Source organism: Gallus gallus, chromosome 17 (assembly GCF_016699485.2).
Source record: "Gallus gallus isolate bGalGal1 chromosome 17, bGalGal1.mat.broiler.GRCg7b, whole genome shotgun sequence".
In the NCBI taxonomy this organism is placed as follows: domain Eukaryota; kingdom Metazoa; phylum Chordata; class Aves; order Galliformes; family Phasianidae; genus Gallus; species Gallus gallus.
In genome coordinates this window covers 5,948,376-5,968,884 of record NC_052548.1, presented here as the reverse complement: position 1 = coordinate 5,968,884, position 20,509 = coordinate 5,948,376, and the positions used below count along the sequence as shown (strand labels likewise).

The window sequence follows — 20,509 nt, the reverse complement described above, 5'->3', positions numbered from 1 at the left end:
AGCAGATGAAGCATTTCGGGTCCATGGAGAAGCCGGCATGCATGTGAGTTCAGCCCGGGCGCTGGGGCCGGCCTTCTGCAGCGTAATGCAGCGTGGCCCAGCTTGACGTAAGTCGGTTTTGCCCCCACTGCTACCCCTGCTGAGGGGCCAACGCGTGTGCCCTCGCCAGCTGCTGCTGCTGCATCCACCCTGCGCTCTCATTGTGCCCCGTGCTATGGTGGCTGCTGGGGTCCTGCGTCCCCCAGAGCCCTGCAGGTGCGGCCTGGCAACATCTGGGCAGCACTGGGGTTGAGGAGACCGCAGGAGAGTGACGGGTCCCTGCGGTGACCTTTCAGCTGTGCCCCGTCCTGCCTGCCCAGCTCTTTGCAGGGAGCACAGCTACAGCACCGTCTGAAAACCCGACGAGGAGAGAGGATCCCTGAGCCTTCCCCGGGCTTTTTGGCTCTCTGGTGGCTGACCCCACTTCCAAAACACTGCTCAGGGCTGGGGAGGGGAGGCAGAGTCCCTTTCCCTATCCCAGTGCTCCCAGTGCAGCCTCCAGCTCCTGGCAGGAGCCTTGTGCACAGCTCCCAGGCACGCTCTGCAGGTTGGTGCAACCCAGTAAAGCCCTTTTTAATGCCTCCATTTTGTCAAACACAGGATTAGTTCACTTCGCCCCCCCTGTCCCAGCTCCTGTCCTCTGCACAGCAACAAGGCAGGTATTGCACAGTCCCAAACAACACTGTGTTATGTCCCATGTTTTCTGTAAGCCATGCTGTATTTTCCCACCTGGGCTAAGAGATGTTCAACTGGCTGGCAGCTGCTTTGTATGTGTGCTAAAAGTAACGTACAGTGCACACAGTGGTCTCATGCCCTGCGTGGGAAGTGCATCTAGCAGTTCTGATGCCTTTATCTGTGGGCTGGCCAGCTTCAAATCTGGTATGGTTTTTTTTTATTATTGTTTTTTGTAGCAGGATAAATTAACCTGTAGCTGGTGAAATTAAAAGTGCATGCATCCTCCAGACTCACCCCTTTTATCTAAAGCATCTAACAAGGTGGTGATATTTAAGCTTTAATACCATGTGCTTCAGCAATGCTGAGGGGACTTGAGGTGAAAGAACGGTCTGTATTAGGCACAGAAATTAATTTGAGGCCTGAAAGGAAACCTAAACACCCAAAGCCATAAGCATATATATATCTAAGGCCCTTGTTTCCCTTGCAAGTCCCAACGGGCAGTGTGTCTGAGCAGCATGGCCAAGCCACAGTGCCAGCAAGGAAGGTGAAGGTGCTGCCGGAGAGGAAGGCGGAGGCTGGAGGCAGCAGGGATGGAGGCAAGCAGATGGGAATGTGGTGCTGGAAACCCAGTTCCTGAGGGATGCCTTCTTGCTGGTGTCTGTACCCCAGAGCAGAGGACAGCATGGAAATGAGGGAGAGGAGTAGAAGCTGTACTTTCTCTTGTGATCCTGCCCTCCTGTGTGTTGCAGGCACAAAGGGCAGTCTCAGCCCTAACTGCCATTGCAGTGACAACACACACAGCGTCTGGGCTGCGTTTCCTATCTGGGGTGCAAAAACACAGCTTTGGGTCTGGACTTGCACTGTGCCTCCAGGTATACAGAGCCTTTGCTTTGTGCCTGCAGTCAGGGAGTGATTTTCTCATCCCTTTGCTTTGTTTTTGGGGGCAATGCAGGTCTGTGCAGTGAGACAGCAGGAGCCGTGGCATGCTCAGGAGAGTGGGACCGTTTCTGCGTCACTTCTTACTGGAGAGGAATTGCAGCGCTGGATATAGCTCGTACTGCAGCGAGGTACCGAATGCCCAGCATGGCTGCTCCTGGCCTGCAGCCCGGTCCTTGGCTCAGGCTGCAGCATGTGGAGCCAGGGAGTGAGCCACGGCAGTAGATAGGGCATGTCAGGAGAAGTCACACTGCTGTGATCTCTGTAGGCAGTGATTTCCAGGCAGCGTGTTTAAAGGGAACACCTCACAAGCATGAGAGTATACTTTATATGGAGAAAAGCTCATTGTTTGTGGGATTGCCTCACCTGAAGGTGTCTTCTACTAAAGCCTCTTGGGTTGCAAAACATTTGGGAAATGAAATATCAGCATCCTCCTGGAGAAAGAAACTTGCAGAGCAAGGGAATAACGTGCAGTGGGGAGACAGCGTTGGAGGGCAGAGCATGGCTGCAGCTGCTCAGCCTTCTGCATTTGCAAACCACTGTCCTGCCTGGCTGCAAGGCAAATTGCAACTGGGGGATCATTGTCAATCTGGGGAGCAGAACAGGCTGAAATGGATCTGGGTGCTGCACAGCCCTGAGCCTGTGTTGCTCTCCAGCCAATGGGCAGCCCCCCAAGGCAGCATCACACAGGCTGGGGATGGGACAAGAAGACATCAAGGGAAGAAACTTTGCCATTTCCATTTCTGAAAGGGTGTGAACCTTTCCTCCAAACCGGCAATTTCTAGATTTACAACACTTTAATCCTGCTGACCCCACCACTCTTGCCAATGCTGTCACATTGTCTGACCTGTGGCCAGCAGCAGCCCCACCATAAAAATACAGCACTGGAGCTGTTAATGTTTAACCCTCAACTATTTTTTACTTTCCAAGCCACAAACCCTCCTAGTCCCACCAAAAACAGCTTAGGCACAGGACTTGCTGACTGTGATACAAATGGGCTTACATAGCAAAGAAAGGGAATAGGAGAGAGGCATGGGGCTCCCCTGTACCCAAAGAGGCAGCGACTCCTGCTCACACTTGGCCACCTGCCTGGCCCACAGGGGAGCACAGAGTCCACCCGCTGCCCTCTGAAACACAGAGCTCCTTGCATTAATTTGCAAAAATCCCCAGCAAGGGCTGGAGTTGCGTAAAGAATCCAAAGACCCCAAGGAAAACCTTCTGGGGGCACTTCTCAAAGGCTGGGGCACTCTCACGGGAAGGGCAGCAGCAAGCAGGTAAGTGGGGAGTTACTCCAGAGCGGATCCCATATCCCCCCATCATCCAGACAGGTCCTCTTCCTGCACATCCTAGCTCCACATCTCACACCTTGGCTGTTCTCAGGTGCCTTCCTTGTCTGTGTTTAAAAGCATTTTGCTTGCTGTGGGGAAGATCATTTTCTTGGCTCAGTGCTTTGCAGCTGCGCTGCTCTTGTCCCCATGCTGTCTTTTCTTGGTGCATTAAGCATAATTTGTCTCCAGTTTCCAGTCCCCTCCCTGTCTGGTTGTCTTTTTTCCTGTGCTGATGAGTTATTAAATTCTGCCTCTGCTGCTTTTCATCATCCTTGTGATAAATCCCACACCAAGAACAGCAGACTTCTCCTGCCATGCTTATCCAGCTGGAAAGAGGCTTTTGCTCTGCACGCTTCTCCCTTCTAGCCCCATAGCCATGATGCACAGGGATATTAGACACCAAAAGGCCCGAGGGCATGGCAAAGAGACTTTTATGATGGGGGAAAACAGACACTATTCAAAGCAAAACTCTGAGGTCCAGGGTTATTGGCCTGGCTGTTAGAGCCTGGCTGAGCTCATTTGACCCCAGGCTTTATTCCAGCTGGAAACAAGGTGTAAAGCATTGCTTGTGCCCCAGTGAGGGTACTCACATGGGTGGGTAAGCTGAGGTGGGAGGGCACAACTATGAGGGCAACCCTGCTGGGAAGGCACATCCCCTTCTCTCGTGGCCCCACTGCCACTGGTGAAATCTCCAAGCTTTCTTTCTCACTCTTTGCAGGCAAAAATGTCAAGGCCGGTGCAAGCCCGGAGGCTGGAGGGAGTAGATAAGAATATCTGGTGAGTTAAGCTGCTACTGAGCAACTCCTGCTTTACCCTGGTGGCCAACGTGGCTTTAGGCAGCCTAACCTAATGGGCTGTGCTCAAAGCTGTGCTGCAGCCAGCTTCAAGCTACAAAGCACTGATGTGTGAGGTGGGCGCTGAGTCCAGCCAGCCTTACCTTTGCAGAGCCTTCGTGATGTCTGGGTGCTACTTTTTGCAGCTTGAATACCTCTGGTCTGATCAGAATCGGTGTTGTGTCCTTCAAAAGGATTAAAACCATTCCCAGTGAGATAGTTCCTGGCTCTGTTATAATTAAAACAGCTCTGAAATGCCCTGTGCTTGGGGCAGGCAATGAGGATGGGCCAGAAAACAGCCCTGCCATGGAGGCACCCACCTCAATCCCTGCCAATGGGATGCCGGCAAGCAGAGCCGGTGCCATCACGCTGCCCCAGGCTGCCCGGACCCTCTGTAAATGCTTACTGTTCTCCTCCTTCCATCTCTCTAGGGTGGAGTTCGTAAAACTGGCTGCCACCTACTCCACGGTCAACCTGGGCCAGGGCTTCCCCGACTTCCCCCCACCAGAGTTTTTGAAGGAGGCGTTCAGCAGAGCGGTCAGCGGGGAGGAGGAGCACATGCTGCACCAGTACACCCGTGCCTTCGTGCGTGGACAGCCTCCTGCTCGGCGGTACCGCGAGCCTTGCCCATCAGATGGGCCATGAGCAACAAGGCATCTTGGCTGGGCATGTGGGCTGGGTACCCCCGGCTGCTGTGGTGGGCTGTTGGACGTGACCCAGATTTGCATTCCCAAACATCTCCTTCTTGCAGTAGCTTCCAGCTTTGCCTCTATCTTCTTTCCAGTATCCCGCTTTGCCATTGCAGAGGTCAGGGTGGCAGTCAGTAGTTTCTGAAATGCCCCTCTGACAGTGCTGGCTGGGCAAGGAGAAGCTGCTCTCATTTAAGTGGGACTTCTGTCACCTGCAATTGCAGTGACAGAGCTGGCAATAGCTGGAGTAGCTTGCAAAGAAAGAGGAGAGAATGCTTTCAGGAAGGACCATGCCTCTGCTCTGCTTCAGGGACACATTGGCTGATGTGGAGGACCAGCAGGCACAGGGTTTATTGCTAAAGCTCCCATGGCACAAGGCACTTGAGTATGCAAGGTGCAGCCATCGTGGTAGTGAAACCAGACCCGGGGCACTTGGCTACCCAGCCCCATCAGGGGGGCTCATTCCTCTTTCAGAAGGCTTCTACCAGCCACTTCCCACCTGTTCCTCTCGCCCCACAGGGCCACCCACCGCTGGTGAAAATCCTCGCCCAGCTTTTTGGGAAGCTGCTCGGACGAGACCTGGATCCTATGACCAATGTGATGGTGACTGTGGGGGCATACCAGGCCCTTTTCTGCTGCTTCCAGGCTTTCATTGATGAAGGCGATGAGGTAACCCCAGGGCTGCATTTGTCAAATAAGCAGCCTTTCCCTGGGAGAGCCCTTTCTAGATCTGCTGGCAGCTGCAGCCTGTTCTGTTAGCCCATTTGCAGAGCCAGAAAGGCTTTATTCCCACTTCTCAGCATCTGAGCTTCTAATGGGGAAGTTGCAGCAGGGCACAGACTCATTTCTGCATAAGGCAAAATAATTCTTTTGCCCCAAGTGATGTTCTTCCCAATTCACTGCCCACTGGTAATGCATGTCCTCCATGTTACAGTAATTCAGGGATTAAGATCTGAGCAGGGCCAGGAGGGTGCTGACGATCCCCATCTCTTGCAGGTGATAATCATTGAGCCCTTTTTCGACTGCTATGAGCCAATGGTGAAAATGGCTGGTGGGACACCCGTGTACATCCCTCTGAGACCGGTGAGTGGGTCAGAGCAGTGCCACCGAGGAGGGAATAGGAGTTGTACCATGGTGAGCAGTGAGCGGAGAGCAGAGGCAGCAAAGCAAGCTGAGATTCTTCTCTTTCTAGAAAGCTCCAAAAGAAGGAAAATTGATGTCGAGTGCAGATTGGCAGCTGGACCCGGCCGAACTGGCTTCTAAATTCAGTGAGCAGACAAAAGCCATCGTCCTGAACTCACCCAACAACCCTCTGGGCAAGGTAATGCCTCTGGCTTATGGGGACAGCCCTGAGAGAGCATTGGGCTGCTTCAGCTCATCCAGCCCCGTCTGAGGTGCAGCAGCAATTCCACTTTCCTGACACACAAGGAAGAGCGCTCTGTGGGAGCACTGTGTGCTCAGAGCTGCTCGTGCTGCGTCTCAGCTCCGCTCCCTGCCTGCTGCAGGTGTTCAGCCGAGGGGAGCTGGAGCTCATTGCAGACCTGTGCGTGAAGCACGACGCCCTTTGCATCAGCGATGAAGTGTACGAGTGGCTGGTGTACGACGGCAAGCAGCACATCCGCATCGGTATGCAGAATAGCATGGCTGATCCTGGGCTTCTCCTGCGGGTACAGCATCTTTGGGCAGCTCCATCCAGAGAAGGAACTGGGAATAGAGCTGGGGCCCCTGGCAATTGTAAGGGCTGCCTGCATGTACAGCTCTAGCAGGCCTGTCTCCCATTAGAGGTATTTTGCTGTACTTCAATTTCAGCCACCACACCAGGGCTTTGTTCTGGAGCTTTGACTTCCAGAACCAGTGAGTTGTGGCTTCACAACATGAGATCTGGAGCAAAGAGCCTTTTGGCTTCAGTGAAACTGGACTTTATCCCCTGCGGTGTAAAGCCACAGTTTTCTGGGTGCCTCTAGTTTTGGGACATCCATTTCAGCATGATTCCAGAGGTGTCTTCCTTCTGTCTCTATAACATGTAATTACCCTGTTGCAGGGAAGTAATAATGGCACCTCTGGGAACCCTTGGGACTGGTACATGGGTACAAAAGCACTTGATTTTGAAGACATGCTGTTGAGAAATCTGTATAGCTGCTTGGGTGTGCCTTGGTGCCCACCCAGGGGAAAGATGCCATCATGGCCCAAAGAGACCATCATGGTTCTTGTGGGCAAAGAGCTCCCACCGTGTGATTAACACAGCTCAGACATCAGCATGGCAGAGCCATCAGCATTTCTCTTGCTTTATTGCCAGCCAGTTTGCCAGGGATGTGGGACCGCACAGTGATCATTGGGAGTGCTGGAAAAACCTTCAGTGTCACTGGCTGGAAGGTAAGTTCCCCATGCAACACCTCATTGCCTCCCCATCCCTGTCCCTTTGCTCTAGGTCACGTTGGGCACAGCACTGAGGGCAATTGCACACTTAACTTTGAGCCTCAATGCCTCAAAATACCAACACTACTTTACCACAGCCCTGTCTGGAGAGTGTTACCAAACCTTGAGGAGGCACCTAATCTTACCACCTTCCTCCTCCTCCTCTTCTGGCCATAGGTGGGTTGGACTGTGGGACCCAACCGGCTGCTGCAGCACCTGCGTACCGTGCACCAGAACTCGGTGTACCACTGTGCTACAGCTGCACAGGTAAGGCAGCTCCCTGCAGCCAGCCCCACAGCCCCCGAACCAGCCTTGGCCATCTTCCCACTGCTTCCTCTCCCTTCACAGGATGCTGTGGCTAAAGGTTTCCAGAGGGAGCTTGAGCACTATGGGAAACCAGACAGCTATTTTGTCCAACTGCCCAGGGAGCTGCAGCAGAAGAGAGACCAGCTGGTCCAGAGCTTGGTTGCAGTGGGGATGAAACCCATCATCCCTGAGGGCACCTACTTCTTGGTGGCGGACATCTCTGAGTTCAGTGAGTTCCAGTGCTGCTTGGGAAGGGCAGAGCAAGGGGGTCAGCTCAGCCTGGTACTGCTGCTAGGGACAGGAACCTGCACAAACACCATCCAAAGAGGGGAGGGACCACACATTTGAGCTCCCAGAGGCTGTGGGTTTGGGGTGAGGTACCCAGCCACAGCCTGTGTGCTGCTCCTCCTGCAGAATCTGAAGTCCCTGATGTCCCCAACTCCGATGAGCCCTATGACTCCAGATTTGCCAAGTGGATGGTCAAGAACAAGGTAAATTTATCTGCTCCTTTTTCACTGTGGTGACTGTGGGTGGGTTTGTGCCCTCACAGGGAGCCAGTAGCAGCAGCAATAGCATCAGTGGGCAATGTCCTCATCCAGGCTCGGTTTTAGGGTCACGGCCATGGTGCCAGGCAGGGCTGGGACTCTCCCATCCCACGTGTGTGTCCAGCAGCCCAGGGCTGGGGGACATTTGGGGTCTGTCAAGCTTCAACTCTGTCAGCCTGAGCGGAGCATCTCTGAGCCCATCTATGAGACTTGTGAACAACAGGTCACAGCTTTGCCCCTCGCCCATGGCGGTTACATAACTCTGCATCTTCCCCTCCCCAGGGACTGGCGGCCATCCCCCTCTCGGCGTTCTACTGTGGGGCCCACAAGGACAACTACAACACTTTCATCCGGTTCTGCTTCGCCAAGGTGAGACACATGGCCAGGGCATCGCAGCTGGGCCCGGCCGGCCGAGCCCCTCAGGTGTGGCTGTGCCCGCATCGCATGAAACACAGGGCAAGAATTGGGTTTTTTGTACAAACAACAAGTGTGGTGAGGGGAAGGGGGAGCTGACCGGAGGCCACAAACTGAACCCACGGTGTTTATTCAGGAGGATGCCACGCTGAAGGCAGCAGACGACATACTGCAAAGATGGAAACTGGAGAAAACTGCTCCCTGAAGGCACTGCGGGGGAACCGTCTCTCCACGGCTGCACTTCTTCCTCTTCCTTTACTTGGCTACAAACTCTGCTACGTCCTGATTTTTGTGCTTTCAACCACGTTTTCTGTCAGACAAGCGGGTATGAGGGCTGCCAGGCCCAGGACTGGGGGACACAGCTTTCACTGTGAAACAATCACGAGCAGTGAGCCTCCATATGCCATTCAGCTGCCATTCAGCACTTTTCCTCCACGTTTAAAGACTTTGCTCATCAATTCTGAGATGTGCACAGTGAGACACAACGGTAAGGATGGCTCCTGGGGTCTTTTCCATCACTCACTTTCAGGAGGCTGTATGGGATCACTGCCCCTCAGCAAGCTGATTCCCACAGTCCTGAAAGCTGTGAACCCAGAGATCTGAGGTTTGCTAAAATTAGCAATATTCCCTTTGGTTTTGGGAAGGTGAGCACAGGTTCAGTAACCGCCTGCCCTCAGGAAATAGGTCTTTAAATGGAGCTTGGCTACAGCCAAACTTTCCCTGTGCAGCTGCACATTGCACATAGTTGATGCCTGGCAGCGTCCTCTGGGCTGCAAAGCAGAACTGCAGCCTCTGATGGGTGCGTGCAGCTGGGAGGGAGGGCTGGGGCTGGTGGGACAACAGGAGCAGCATTGCAGCAGGTGGTTCTTGCATCATTCTTCATTTCAGTCTGGTTACAAGTGTAGGACATGATCATCAATGGCGCTGGAGTTAAGTGCAACGTGCAATAAATTTTTGTGACTGTTAAATTATTAAAGTTGAATTAATTGAGTAAATGTGTCTGTAATTATGGGGCTGACGCAGACCTCCCAGAGAGCTGCCAGCCATTCGCTGGGTAACACCTGCACCACGTCCCACGGCAGCAGTGCTGCAGCACTTCGGTGTTGGCTGCAGCTCAGCAGTACCTCCCTGCGGTCACCCATCCTCGTGCACAACACACAGCACCCTGCTTAGCTCACCAGGCCGCGCGGGGGATTTAACACCGCCAACTGCACCGCCCTCTGCCCAGCCATTGGTTCACGTGACATCGGCTCCAGCCTATCTTAGGCAGGAACCGGCACCCTCGGACCAATCACAACAGTGGAGGGGCGTGGCCAAGAAACGTGGGGGAGAAGATGGCGGACGGCAGCGAGGCGAAGCGGCCGAAAGGCGTGCAGGTGAGGCGCGGGGCGGTCGCTATGGTTACGGCTCCTTAAGGGGAGCGCGAGGGTAACGGCCGCTGTGCCCGCAGGTTGAGGACAGGAAGGTGAACTGGCGGCGCTGGAAGCAGGAGAGTAAGGCCGAGGGTCCCTCGGGGTCGTGGAGGGGAGCGGAGCTGTGGGGGGGCCCAGTGGGGCCCGGTGCTGCCTGCCCTGAGCGCTCCCGGCTCGGCCCTTAACCGGAGGGGCTTTGTGTCCGTGCCAGGGAAAGCAGAGAAGAAGAAATGGAAGGAGCTGAACCTGCTGAAGAAGCTGGAAAAGCAGCGGGTGCGGGAGCTGGCCGAGAAACAGGCTGAGGAGGAGCAGCAGCAGCAGGAGGAGGAGGACAAAGGTGCAGCTGCTGAGGGGGCTGAGGTGGAAGGGTCCGTGAGTGCCACACACAGCCGTCAGGCCGCAGCCCTGCTGTCCGCCCTCTGTCCCCAGGGCGGCACTACACGCTGAGCGTGGCCCTGCCGGGCTCCATCCTGAACAACGCGCAGTCGCTGGAGCTGCGGACGTACCTGGCCGGGCAGATCGCTCGAGCGTGTGCCATCTTCTGCGTGGATGAGATCGTGGTGTTCGACGAGCATGGAGAAGATGCAAAGTAGGGATGAGCTGTTTTGGTCTGCAGAAAGCTTCTCCTCTGCGCTCCTTCGGTCTTTTTTTTAGCTGAGATCGGGAAAGAAATGTCTGTACCCCGAGGAAGTGCTCCTACCACCACCATCACAGGGCCCTCTGGGGGCAGAGATGGTCACTTACCTGTGCTGGAGGCTGGGATACAGGGAAGATGGGGATGCTCTGAAGGGATGACACCTGTTCCTTTGACTTCTCATCTGGGCCTGTGCCTGCCTTCGCTGGCCAAGCACTGCAGTGCTGTAGAATCCAACTGTCAGGTTGTATCTAAAAACAGATACATAAAGATTAAAAATGACAACAACAAAAAAAACCCGAGTAAGATCTTTGACTTGGGGAGTTCCAAGTAGAACTTGTTAATAATCCGTACCTCTGGAGCAGCCCTTTTCTAAGGTAGCCCATTTATTTCTGTAGAGGTTGAGGGTGGAGGGAGCTGCCAGTCTTAGATTAAGAGAAGGGCTTGGTCTTCTGGAGACCTGACCTTTGGGGCTGTGCAGTGTTGTACTGAGTTCAGACTGTTCTCTCTTTCAGGAGCGTGGAAGGGGAATTTGAAGGAATTGGGAAGAGAGGCAAGGCTTGTGTGCAGCTGGCTCGGATACTGCAGTACTTGGAGTGCCCTCAGTAAGTCCACCGTGATCAGATTGAATATCTTATTAGTGGCAGAACTAAAATGATAGCAACTGATGATTTGCATGCATCTCTCATGCTGGAGGCTCTGGGAGCAGGAGATAAATTGTGTGTGTGTTCCATGATTTGCAGGAACACAGGATCTGATTACTTCACGTGTGGTTCAGTTTAACTGAAAGAACAGGAGGGACTTGGGGGAACTAAGCATGGTTTTCTCTGTTCTTGACTTCTTTTGAAATAGTACAAAGCTTGAACTGACAATTTTTACATTTGAACCTTCTCTAATAACAGGTACTTGAGGAAATCATTTTTTCCAAAACATGGGGATCTGCAGTTTGCAGGTAATGATTCAGTTCTCCTTGTCCCAAGCTGTTGACTCCCCTTCCACAAGCTCTGGCTCTCATTTTGCACAGAATACATACAACTTAAAGTCTTTTCCCTGCCATGTAGCACAGGTGAGATACTGTGCTCCACTGGAGAAGAGAGGGAGGAAGAAGCAGAGCAGCTGTACTTACACCTGTGTTCCCATAGTCCGTATTCTGTCCTTAGCTGTTGCTTTCCTGTGCACTGTTCCAGGGCTCCTCAACCCACTGGACAGCCCCCACCACATGCGGGTGGATGAGGATTCTGAGTACCGAGAAGGTGTGGTGTTAGATCGGCCAAGCAAGCCAGGCAGAGGCTCATTTGTCAACTGTGGGATGAAGAAGGTATGGCAGCGTGTAGCCTGCAGATCCCAAAACAACTTACCCTGGCCCTCTGTCCTGTTTGAAACAGGTGCAGTGGGTTACAGGTACTGCTGGATTTCTGAGCATCCTGCTTCATAGAAGGCTGGGATGGGGTTTAACGCTGTTGCTGCCTTGTTCATGGCTGTTACGGGTTGTTCATGGCTTCCCCAGTCCTGGCAGGCCCATTCCAGCATGTTACTGCTTTGTGCTGGGTTTGAACCTCTGAGCAGCAAAATAAGCCTCAGGCTGATGACCCAACCACTGTGAACTTGCTCAGCACAGACCCTGATTGCAGAGCTCCTCATTCCAGCTCAGCTCTAGGCCAGAATAGTCCCCACCCTTTCTTCTCCCAACCTTCCTCAGTACCTCCAGGCTCTCCTAACACTGCTGGTGACTGTCTCTGCAGGAGGTACAGATTGACAAACAGCTGAAGCCTGGTCTGCGTGTCACTGTGCGCCTGCAGGAACCACAGAATCCAGGTAATTACTGCTCCATTAGCATCTGTGACCTCAACTCCTGCTGCAGTTGGTCCTTCTGTGTGACAGCCTTCAGATTACTAATACTTGAGGATTCTCCACTGTGCTCCCTTTACTACACGCACAATTTAGTAACACCCTCACCATAGCTCCTAGCTTATTGGAAAGAACTGTCAGCTCTTTGACCAACAACAAGTAGCGCAAGCACGCTCGCTTTCCAGAAGGCACCAAAAGAGTGGCTCTTGGCTGTGCAACAAATCAATGCCTTAACACAGGAGAAACCTCAGGATGTGGCTGGTCAGATTCAGCTCTTCTCAGGTGATCGTTGGAGTTGTTCATCTCTTTGCTTCCCTTTCAGAAACTAAAGTACGAAAAGGCACTGTGGTGTCTTCGCACCACCCTCGCACGGTGTCCGGTTTGTACTGGGGTTACAGCGTCCGCCTTGCCTCCTGCCTGAGTAAGTACCCAGAGGGGTTCTTTGCTTTTTACTGTGTGGAACGATCTTAATCCCAACTTGGGCTTCCACACCAATCTCAGGCCTACTGGGTACACTTCTGCTGCTTAAAATTCTCATTTTGTCTCAAAATGGGTGACCGCCAGCCAGTGATGCAGCTAGCAGTCATGCTGCTCAAATCTGAGTGCTCAAACTACAAGTGTTGAGTTGCCCCATTCATCCTCCAGTACTCTGCCCTCTACCTCCACATTACCACAGCTCTAAACATCCGTGTTGTGGCAACACAGACAAGAGTTGGTTATCTCCATCTCCATTTCTGTGATAACTACCTCCCACTTGTCCACATCAAAGCCCACGGAGACATCAGAGCTCAAAAGCCCTGCAAAATTCTTTCCCACTGTCTTCTGATAGAAGAAAAATCATAAGCCATTCATCAAGGAATGGTTCTTGGTACCTGCTGAGCTTTGAGGTGCTGCAGTTGAGTGCCAGGAGACTTCTGCAGCAATGGAATTAAGTAGGGAAAGGGATAATTCTTCATTTAGAAGGTGCATTAGTGGCACTGGGAAGCAATCACTTCTGCTGCTACCACTCACCTTTGAAGCGTCTGGACTGCCCAGAAGGCAGCATGGGTGAGAGCACCACTATGATAACCACATTCTGTGTTTGTTTGCCAGGCGCTGTCTTTTCAGAATGTCCGTTTAAGGAAGGCTATGATGTCTCTATTGGGACCTCAGAGCGGGGTAACTCCGTGGACCAGGTCACCCTCCCCTCCTTTAGGTCTGTATCCAAGTGAAAAAAGTGTTTATACAAAGCCAATTGTTAATCTGCTTTAAGGTTCAAAGCACATGAGATGCTCCCCTATGTAAATCTTATAACAGTTGCATTGGTGTGGGGGTAAGAGCCATTCTCCCCTCTCACTCTGTCCCTGTGCTCTCCCATAGGCACATGCTTGTTGTATTTGGAGGTCTTCAGGGCTTGGAAGCTGGGGTTGATGCAGACCCAAACCTGGAGGTCACCGACCCGAGCGTCTTGTTTGACTTCTACCTGAACACCTGTCCCAGCCAAGGCAGCCGAACCATCCGAACAGAGGTAAGGCAGGGGCTGATGACATGGGAGCTGCAGTGCCTGTGTGCACAGAACATTTCTGTCTCTGGCAGGGTCACACAGCCAACCACGATGTTGTTCCCCACAGTGATGCCTCAGCCAAGAGCTGCTGGCTTGCCCAGCAGGCAGCTGAGGGCAGCAGTTCTGACTGCGCCTTGGTCTGTTTCAGGAAGCATTGCTGATCTCTCTGTCGGCACTGAGACCTCACATTGATGAGGCTGTGAAGACTCCCACTGACAGCTGAGAGAAGGAAAACCACTGACCCTGTCCTCTGCTTTGGACTGTGTCTGGGAATAGCCTGTTGCTATTCAGAGAATCACTCCAGGAACCTAGCAGGGCCAACCTTGGGGAAGCTGAAGACACAAAGTGACTAACGCTGGCACAACTGTTCAACCAAGTCTCCAGCATCTGTGGACCATTCTGCTGCAACATCCAACCAAAAGCTGGTCAGCAAACCGACTGTCAGCAATTCAGATGTCTCAGATAGAGAATAAAACAGTACCAAACCTCTCTTTCCTTGAAAGTCCATGTGTGCTTGGTCTCTAAGGCGAGCGGTCAGCATCCAGGTAGCTTGCATTCTCAGTACCCCTGCAGCAATGTGGCCCTCAAGCTTCAAAAGTAGTAATTTAATCCTTGTGTCAAGCACGTGTTCCCGTCACACCGTTAGTCTGACTCCAGCTCCCCTTCAGCTCAAAGGCTTCATCCTTCCCAAGGGCAGGAAAGGCTGGAGCTGCCTTTATCTCAGCAGGAAGGGGGAAGGATATTCAGAGACTTTGGTAACAGCAGATAAGAAAGTGACCAATGCTTTGTGTTTTCAAAGCTTTACTGCTAAAACCATTTTGTGAAAATTATAAGCAGAAATGCAAGGACCTTTCTTTCCTCTCGCAGTACCTGTCTTGCTCCCATCCTTCCCTCTAAGCACAGAAATTAACATCCCTTTGTGTCATAATGAGCCACGCACAAAGGGAGCAATTACAGTAGCACCCACAGGTACTGCAGCTTAGGGGCAAAGACCAAAGCACAGGGACCTGTCAAGTTCTCTGATGCCTTCCATACAGCCTGTCCTTGGGCCACGCTTCTCTGTGATTCACTGTTACATGAAACTGGGGAAGGGGCTGAGAGAAACACTGCTCTCTTATTTTTCATACTTTAAAATACACAAGGGAATATTCTGTGGACTGCCACTGCTACCTGGATTTGGTTGGTCAGAGATCAATGCTTGTTTCCAGCTGTGATGGCTTTCAAGCTGCTTGTTCTCTTCAAGATGTTTGGGACAAAGAGGAGCCCTGAGGCTCGCTCAATGCTCTCGATGGGAACCAGGAACCGTTCAAGTGGGATTTTCTCATCCACAGGGCTGTTGGGCATCACATAGGAGCGCAACTCAATCTCTCCACTCTCCTTTTCCAGGATGAGCACCTTGAAGAAATGGGTAGGGACGGCCACGTTGTTCTTTCCAATCACCTGGTACTTGACGTACATCTTCCCATCAGCCTCCATCCTGCACCAAGAGCAACGTCCAACGTTACCTCCTATGCTGGTGCCACTTCCACCCCACTCAGCTCTTCACCCCATGTGAGCCCCAACTGCAGTGTGACACGGAGCAGCCCTGCTTCTGTAGTGCAGATGTAACAAGTGCTGCAGTAACAGAGGCTGGGGGACATGGGGAAGGTGAGCTTACATGGGTTCTGCTCCTCCCAGACCTCTTCACCATCTCCCCTTTTACGTTAGGAGGTAAGAAAAGGCTGTTCAGAGAGCTCAGCTTGTCAACTGCTCTTCACACTCCTACATAAACATCACTGCAGATAACCTCATGCTCTAAGTGACCAGTCCATGAAATGAAACCTAGGAGCTCTATTCTGCAGGGAGGAGGCGTGCAGTTTCATCTGTTAATTTAATACCTTACTAATCCAATACTGCAATTTAATACCCTATTAATCCAATACTGCTCACGACTAAAAGCTGCAAACCAAAGTGCCCGGGTTCTTTTGCATCTCCACAACCCACCCTTTGTACTCCCCATATAACTGATTGAATAAGAAACACAGAAAATAATCCCAAGGCTAAGAAAACAGCCTTCTGCAGAAACCCTGCAGGCTGCTGGTCTCACCTGCGGGTCTCACCAGGGGGTCTCACCTGTGGTCTGGGCCGCTCACTGCTGGTTTGGGGCAGCCGGGACCCGCAGCCCTCGGCCTGCTTTACCTTCCCAGCACAACACATCCTTCACTGCGGTCCCACCCGGCTCCTCATGTTTACCTGGGCAGGTAAAGAGGTCCTGTGCAGACGTAGACGTTCTTGTTGCGCCTTGCCAAGCTTCTGCTGTATTTCTCAAGGTTATTCCAGGCATTTTGGTTTAAGTGAGGCACCTTAAAACACAAAGGTGGTGACCTGGACAGCAAAGTCAGTCACTGCAGCACTTCTTTATTGCTCAGACTTCCCATTCTAACACACCCATAACACCCCCGGGGCGCTCGGGGCGCTGTGAGAAGAGCCGACCCCCACTCTGGAAGCCGTGCACCGGTTTGCAGAGAACCCACAGAACCCACAGGTGCCACAGCACGACCGCTGGGAGCGACGTACGTCTGCCCAGTGCCAGCCTCACCTGGGGTGCGACGTTGCTGAGGTAGAAGGTGTCCCGCATGGCCTTCTGGCTCCACTTGTGGTTGGCGGCAGCAGCCAGGTGGCCGCGGTCAAAGCCGCTGCCTCGGTAGTCGGCGTTGGTGGCTCGGTGGTATTCGTGCACCGAATCGTCCTCCTGGAAGTCGCAGGCGGAGCGCTCGGAGGTTCCGCTCAGCGTCTCCCGGTTGAGCTGCTCGATGACCCACAGCGCACTGCGGCTCCGCGGGTCGTAGCACAGCACGTAGGACTCGCGGCTCCGCAGCTGCGCCAACCCGGGCAGGCCATACTTGGTCAGCTCGGTCCGTGCCGGCTCGACGATGGCCGGAGGTCCCGTGGCCGCCGCCACCACCGGCACCACGGGCAGGCGGCCCAGCAGCCCCTCCGCCACCTCCGTGCCCCCAGCACCGCGCTGCCAGCGGGCGGTCAGAGCCGCGCCCAGCCCTGCACCCAGAGCCAGGGAGGCCCCGGGCAGCAGCCAGCGGCCCCACAGCATGGCTCTGAGCACGGCCCCGAGCACAGCCCTGAGCACACAGCCCGCCGTGCCGCTTCCTGCTGCAGAGCCGCTCTCTTCCGGCACAGAGCATCGCCCCTTAAAGGGCTCCACGCACCGCCATGCTTACAGAAGCGCAGCCCGTAGCAGTGTGCAAAGAAACCATTTTATTTGGACAACTCAAGAACAGCATTAAATGAGAGACACGGAGGTCTCGCGGGATAAAGTACAAAAGGAAAGAGCAGAAGTTAACGAGGCGGTGCTGCAGGCCCCGCGCTCACTGCTGCAGCCATGGGGCGATGGAGCAGGCCCAGCTCGGGCCCCAAACCCACCACACCGACAGCCCTGTGCCCCCGCCCTGCCCGAGGAAGGCCGAGCTTCACCCCGAGCACGGCCCGGCACTGAGGGATGCCCGCATGCAGCCGCCCGCTGAGCTAAAGGGAGCGTTATAAAAAATAGTGTTTAAAAAGAAGCATAAAAGTCGTTTTAGTGTGACGAAGTGTTCCCTCTTGACCCTGTTCTGGCCGTCCTTTCCAGCCAAGGTAAAAACAAAAGCAAAACGAAGTGTTATTCTGATAAGCCACTCACTGACACAGGAGGAAAACACCCTCTGCTCTCCCACAGGAATCCCCCAACCAACTTCTGGCCTTCGTCCCACCCACTGCCACAGGGTGAGCGGCTGTTAGGTCACACAGCTCCAACTCAGCATCAGGGCTCTGTGTGACCATCATCACAGACTCCATCTCCGCTATCCTTTCCCTTTTACCTCCTCACCAAAGCCAAACTTCCAGACATCCGCGCTACAGTACAGTAAGGGGAAGGCAGCAGCCCTCCACTCCCCAGGGGAAAATCAAGAGTTGGAAATGCCTGCAGGGTGGAAAAGCAGGAGCTGCTTGGCAACAACCACAAGCCAGTCAATGCTTCCTGAGCTCAAAGAAAAGTAAAATCATCGTCACCAACAGCTTTTGAGGGACGAAGGCATGGAAACTAACGAGGAGACTCAGCAGCTGGTGACTGGACTTCTCCCCTCCACAAAATCCATCTTTGCTCTTAAAGAAACAAACAAGTCTCAGAGTAACGAACATCACTGCCGAGTAGAGCAGCTCCTTCAAAGCCCTCTGCAGCAGCAGAACGAAGCCCTACCACACAGGAGGGGCCAAGGACAGACAACAGCTCTCCATGTAGGATCCACCCTGCCAGGGCGAGCAGCCACAGGCCCACCTGGATAAAGCTGCAGAATGTACCCCACAAAACCCTCCCGGCAGCCAAAGCTTTCATCCCACTGCAAAATCCTCTTAAAAGTGCTCCCCATCACCCCCCCCCAAAGAGAACAGCACAACATAAGCCCTGCAACACGTGGAAAGGAGGAGGTGGCTGTTGCTGCAGTGCTGCAGGAGCACCCATGTGCCGGGGTCCTCCCGCTGCGGCCAAGCGCAGGGCCTGCACACAACCCTGAAAACAAGTGATGTTTTGATCCCTGTTCACCCGCTGCCTTCTCAGGTCATTAGAAGGAGAACTGTGGTTATTCAGAGTGGGAACCCTCACTGATGTCCACCTAGCAGAGAGAAAACACAAAGGAAGCACTTCTACAGGGACACAGCATGAGGAGACTGTGCACGGAACGTGTGAGAGCTACAGCATTACTCTGGGGGGAAAAGTGTTTCGAAGGAAATAACCCCTGCTAAGGGTCAGACCCTCCAGCTCCACACGCGTGGCTGCCAGCTGGCAGTTTGGCCATACAGGTCTGACAGGGCCTCCAGTGCAAGGCACCCGACAGCCAGAACTGCTCAGTGGCAGAAGGCAGAAGAACACCCACACAGCAGCCAGAGCAGACAGCACGCTGCATCACACGGCTTTCCTCATCCATCCCTGCCATTTTTTCTTGGAGGAAAACTCTACCCTATGGGAAGGACTGCAGCAAGGGAGACGCTGTTAGCCATAGGTACTAATTAGATTGTTCTAAGCCTTCACTTGCTCATGTTCCATCACTGCAGTGACACCAGCTGCACCAGCACCACTCCAGCATCTTCCATAGAGGCAGACTTTGCTTGGGATTGCTAACAAGAAGAGAGGCACGTGCACCAACCCATCCCCCTGCCCAGCCTTACAAAATGACAGCAGCCTGCAAAGAGGAGGCCTTCCCTGAAGGAAGTAACGGGTAGGACAGCTGAAGGCTGACAACACAACACCCCTCTCCTTAGGGACACTGAGGCCATCAGCAGCTTAAGCAGATGACTGACCTTCAACAAATCAATACCCATAAATACTGAAAATTGCAGTGTTGAACAGCTACACAGAAACGAGCCAGCACAGCACAGGAGGATAAAGCACTGTGGATTAGTGTTCACTCAAGAGCTTCTGCACAACCCAAGCAATTGGGTGCTGGCAGTTTCTCTCTTTGAGGCTTTTGGTTTCTGATCAGCTTGACACAACTGGCAGGTTAACAGTTCTTTCCACAGTCTGTCTTGCTCAATGCCCACCTGAGCCTGTAGCACTGTACTGAAATGCAGCTGTTTCCCCCTCAGGAGGGACAAGTGTCCAGCTCACAGCTGTCACCCCAGTAGTACTGGTGCACACAAACCTGGATTACCCCCAGGAGTCAACTAATGACTGAACTGCTTGTATGCCCACTGGATTACAGCATGAAAGAACTCCTTCTTGTAGGTCAGACCTGTAATGTGTCTGTTCCTGGCAAGAAGTGCTATTAGACAATATCAAGGTTATCATGACCAGAGCTCATGCAGGGTAATATCCTATGCAAGCCACTGAGGCAGAAAACCCCAGCGCTATGCCTACGTAAGTCCTTAAGTAGAGCTGTCTTCATGCAACTAGATGCCCATTTCTTGTGTTTCAGAATCCTGATTGCAGCTAGATATGCTCCAGTTCCAGCCAGGAAAGCAGCCTGAGGCCCCAGCCTCCCTGCAGCAATGAACTCCTGCTCTAAGGCTTAGCGTAATAAGGCTTGACTTCCAACTACACTCATAGATGAAAACCACAACAGTCTTCTTTCAAGGAGACCTCTATGGTAAGGCGATGCAGGCAGTTTCAGTGCACAAAGCTGCCAGCTGTTATCACGTCTTCCCATCACGGTTCCTCAAGGTCTTTCTCATGAGAAGGGGTCCAAACTGCTGGAAGCCAGATGACATGCACCAGAAGCTGACACAGCCTTCTTCTTTTGCACGCCCCAGGGACAGCCAAGTGCAGATACGAGGGAGAAGAATCCAGAAGCTACTTGAATGGCAGAACGTGTGACTTCCTTGGGATACATTCTGTTCACAGGAGAAAGATCCTTCTATACTCACCCACCAAAATCTACTGGATCCAGACTGTCCCTTCCCCATCAGAAGTAACTCCACGTGAGCTACTTTCATGATGCAGAAGGAATCCTGCCCTTGAGGGATATGCAGATAGATGGTTTCTTTCCCCACATCAAGTCATTAAAAAAGATACAAAGAACTGCTTTTGGCAGCACAGAGGCATTTGAGAGTTGAAAAATCTGGAGTGCAGGACCCAAGCAGATAGGGAAGTAATCAGTCCTTGACCTAATAAATAGAGCAGAAGGAAGTCTTCAAGGTGGCCGGTAGCCCAAATGCAAAACCTGAAGTCCTGCAGAGATCCCTAGGAGTTTTAATGCACTGCACGGGGCCATCTCCTAAGATCCTCTGCCATACAGTTTCTCCAACACCTTTAGTCGGGCTCATGGACTATTTGGAATCCTGAAGTTCCTTGGCTTTCTTCAAAATCAGGTGAACATCAGATATGGGATAATCCTATAGTAAAGGAATGAAGTGTAAGTGCCTACTTAGC

General features: G+C 52.9%; 4 protein-coding genes across 10 annotated transcripts in view; 2 read left to right on the top strand and 2 right to left on the bottom strand.

The window, feature by feature from the left end:
• On the top strand, positions 1-9,175 carry KYAT1 (kynurenine aminotransferase 1). 5 transcript variants are annotated; one of them, XM_015279571.4, is made up of 14 exons: positions 1-43; positions 1,667-1,781; positions 3,697-3,755; positions 4,243-4,396; positions 5,020-5,169; positions 5,497-5,583; positions 5,693-5,821; positions 6,006-6,126; positions 6,797-6,873; positions 7,093-7,182; positions 7,264-7,450; positions 7,636-7,712; positions 8,049-8,135; positions 8,317-9,175. In XM_015279571.4, the coding sequence occupies exons 2-14, from the start codon at positions 1,698-1,700 to the stop codon at positions 8,383-8,385; spliced, it is 1,371 nt and encodes a 456-aa protein (XP_015135057.1). In that variant the 5' UTR covers positions 1-43; positions 1,667-1,697; the 3' UTR covers positions 8,386-9,175. The 5 variants fall into 5 exon arrangements, with proteins under 5 accessions (XP_015135057.1, XP_415485.2, XP_040505234.1 ...); XM_415485.8 differs by having other exon boundaries at positions 1-107; XM_040649300.2 differs by lacking the exon at positions 1,667-1,781 and having other exon boundaries at positions 1-107.
• Positions 9,176-9,495: 320 nt separating this feature from the next.
• SPOUT1 (SPOUT domain containing methyltransferase 1) lies at positions 9,496-14,119 on the top strand. Of its 2 annotated transcripts, NM_001397094.1 has the most exons (12): positions 9,497-9,556; positions 9,631-9,673; positions 9,804-9,929; positions 10,022-10,181; positions 10,742-10,831; positions 11,129-11,178; positions 11,414-11,544; positions 11,969-12,041; positions 12,397-12,495; positions 13,167-13,269; positions 13,434-13,581; positions 13,766-14,114. In NM_001397094.1, exons 1-12 carry the CDS (start codon positions 9,515-9,517, stop codon positions 13,838-13,840), a joined length of 1,140 nt encoding a protein of 379 aa, NP_001384023.1. In that variant the 5' UTR covers positions 9,497-9,514; the 3' UTR covers positions 13,841-14,114. The 2 variants fall into 2 exon arrangements, with proteins under 2 accessions (XP_015134973.1, NP_001384023.1); XM_015279487.4 differs by lacking the exon at positions 10,742-10,831 and having other exon boundaries at positions 9,496-9,556; positions 13,766-14,119.
• On the bottom strand, positions 10,337-16,768 carry ENDOG (endonuclease G). Of its 2 annotated transcripts, XM_046901895.1 has the most exons (4): positions 16,196-16,768; positions 15,850-15,959; positions 14,788-15,094; positions 10,337-10,477 (listed from the first exon to the last, which is right to left on the bottom strand). In XM_046901895.1, the coding sequence occupies exons 1-3, from the start codon at positions 16,703-16,705 to the stop codon at positions 14,809-14,811; spliced, it is 906 nt and encodes a 301-aa protein (XP_046757851.1). In that variant the 5' UTR covers positions 16,706-16,768; the 3' UTR covers positions 10,337-10,477; positions 14,788-14,808. The 2 variants fall into 2 exon arrangements, with proteins under 2 accessions (XP_046757851.1, XP_415487.2); XM_415487.8 differs by lacking the exon at positions 10,337-10,477 and having other exon boundaries at positions 14,402-15,094.
• Positions 16,769-16,849: 81 nt separating this feature from the next.
• The window catches only part of TBC1D13 (TBC1 domain family member 13), an 11,034-nt gene continuing 7,374 nt past the window's right edge, over positions 16,850-20,509 (bottom strand). Inside the window, exon 12 of the mRNA XM_001233463.6 lies at positions 16,850-20,472. Within this exon, the coding sequence (XP_001233464.1) occupies positions 20,407-20,472 (66 nt within the window). The 3' untranslated portion in view covers positions 16,850-20,406. The remainder of the gene's footprint in view (positions 20,473-20,509) is intronic.